This window comes from Pteropus vampyrus, unplaced genomic scaffold (assembly GCF_000151845.1).
Source record: "Pteropus vampyrus isolate Shadow unplaced genomic scaffold, Pvam_2.0 Scaffold121, whole genome shotgun sequence".
Taxonomy (NCBI): domain Eukaryota; kingdom Metazoa; phylum Chordata; class Mammalia; order Chiroptera; family Pteropodidae; genus Pteropus; species Pteropus vampyrus.
This window is the reverse complement of record NW_011888902.1, coordinates 548,147-550,280: the sequence shown is the minus strand read 5'-3', so window position 1 is coordinate 550,280 and position 2,134 is coordinate 548,147. Positions and strand designations below refer to the sequence as shown.

Sequence of the window (2,134 nt, the reverse complement as noted above, 5' to 3'; positions counted from 1 at the left end):
AAGAGACTGGTCTATTATGAATAACTTCAAGTGTTGTTATATATTTTTCTATTTCCAGTGAGCAAATAATTATTTAGACTTGGACTAGCTGTAGTGAAAGAGTTCATCTTGAGAATAGGTGGGGACTCTATCTTGGGGGTTCTCGAAGGCATGTAGATTCCCTATTTGTTCAAAAAAAGTTCCATTGGCATTCAGCTTAAAACATCCTCCCAAGTGCCTTTTCTATTTTGTGATTTGATGACATAAGAACATATTGTTGTATGGATGAATTGATCTTATTTACTTCTATTAAAGATTTAAAAATGTTCATATTTTTCAAGGGAGATAGATGAGTATGGTGAATTTACAAATGGCAGCACGAGTTCTTGTAAATTTGAGAAGCATTGCTCTTGAGGTGCCGCCATGGTCAGTGGGGTATTCATTAGTAATTTTCACTAGTCTATGTAACAAGAGGTACCTGAATAAAGGGTACTGTGACACTGGAAAACATATTTCGGGAGACTTACTGCTATCAGCCTCAATACCTTTTAAATCACTTTTGTCTAAAAATTCTGAAGAGCAGTGTTACAGTAATTTTGGGGGGAATAAAAGTTTTCACTGAATAGTCACTTCTGGTCTCATAACAGAATCTGTTATCAATTGGAAAAAAATTAGATTTAAAGAAGGTGTGACTTTGTGTTTTAGTACATGGAAAATCTTCCTGAGTTAGCCGTTGATCCACTGGGGTCTGAGAGGACTCTGATGTCCCTAGTTAGACCTGACTACTGGCCTTGGCTGACCTGAAATGTCTGGAAAGGTGTTAGCTGGAAGCATGCCCAGAAACAGAATGACTAATTTTAATCTAGAACAGGTATAACTCCCTTAATGGAAAAATTAAATATATCTGCCTGGAATTGGCATTCTTCTTTGATGGTTGGCAGCTGCCATGTGATCTGAAGCCATTGAGGCATTTTAGGGTGCCAGAATCTGTACTGATGAGTCACAGGAAACCATTGACAAATGGTCTTGGCCTCACTCCCTTCATCTAAATCAGCAGCAGATAGGTATAATTTTATTTTCTTACTCCCCATGGGTGAACTGAAGACTTTGTCCATAACTCTCTCTGCTTTCAATATATTACTGTTCATTCTCAGTAGGAAGTCAGTTTAACAATCTAAGTGAATGTTACCTTTCTTCAAATAGGCACAGTAAAATATTATATTAGTTAAATATTTTGATAAGCAGACAAGGGTTTGTACGTGCTTCATGATGTAAAATGTCGATAGTGAAGAATTTTCTGTTTTTTATAAAATTAGTATGTTTCATTTCATGAGAATAAGTATGTTTCATTTTATGAGAACAAGTATGTTTACTTGGCCAGAAATGAATTTTTGTTTAAAAGTTATGAAAGCTAAATGGGTACTAATGAAAACATTACAATATATAGTGATACTCATCTGTAGTAACTCTTAGAAGTTCTGTTGGCGTCGAACTATTTGTCCTCACTGTCTGCCCTTGACCTCCACAGGGAGATTATGGACATCTTTTCTGGAGAGCTGCCCAAGCTGCATATCCAGTCACACTGCCGCTGTCCTGGCAGCCACCCTCGGGTCCACCCTTTGGACCAGCGGTACTGCATTCCCAGTGATGCGGAAGACACGACCAGTGACAGGGTGTCACGGCTGAATCCTGAGGCCCATCCTCTTTCTTTCATCAATGACAATGATATTAGTACTTCGTGGGTTTCGCGTGTGTTCACAAGCATTGCCCAACTTAACGAAGGCGTGACTATTACAGTAGATTTGGAGAATGGACAGTATCAGGTAATTTGAAATGATGGAGTGTCTATTACTTTCCTGTGGCTACTGCATAAATTTAAGGGCTTAAAACAACAGAAATGTATTTTCTGACGGCTCCGAAGATCAGAAGTGGGGATCACGGTTGGCAGGGTCTCGCCTCGTCCAGCTTGGGCCATTCCTTGGCTTTGCAGTAGCACTCCAACTTCTGCCTCCACCTTCCCACGGCCTTCACGCTTGTTTCTGTCTATTCTCGCTCCTCTTTTTCTTGTGAAGACTGCCCTACATCCGCCACGATCTCATCCTGAGATCCTTTAATTTAGTTACGTCTACAAAGATCCTGTTTCCAAATAAAGTCA

At 39.5% G+C, this 2,134-nt stretch overlaps 1 protein-coding gene across 1 annotated transcript in view; it reads left to right on the top strand.

Annotated features, from left to right (window-relative positions):
• USH2A (usherin) overlaps positions 1-2,134 on the top strand; it is a gene marked incomplete at its 3' end in the record, with an annotated part of 612,524 nt that overhangs the window by 66,253 nt on the left and 544,137 nt on the right. Inside the window, 1 exon segment of the mRNA XM_011366141.1 lies at positions 1,508-1,802. Coding sequence (XP_011364443.1) covers positions 1,508-1,802 — 295 coding nt within the window.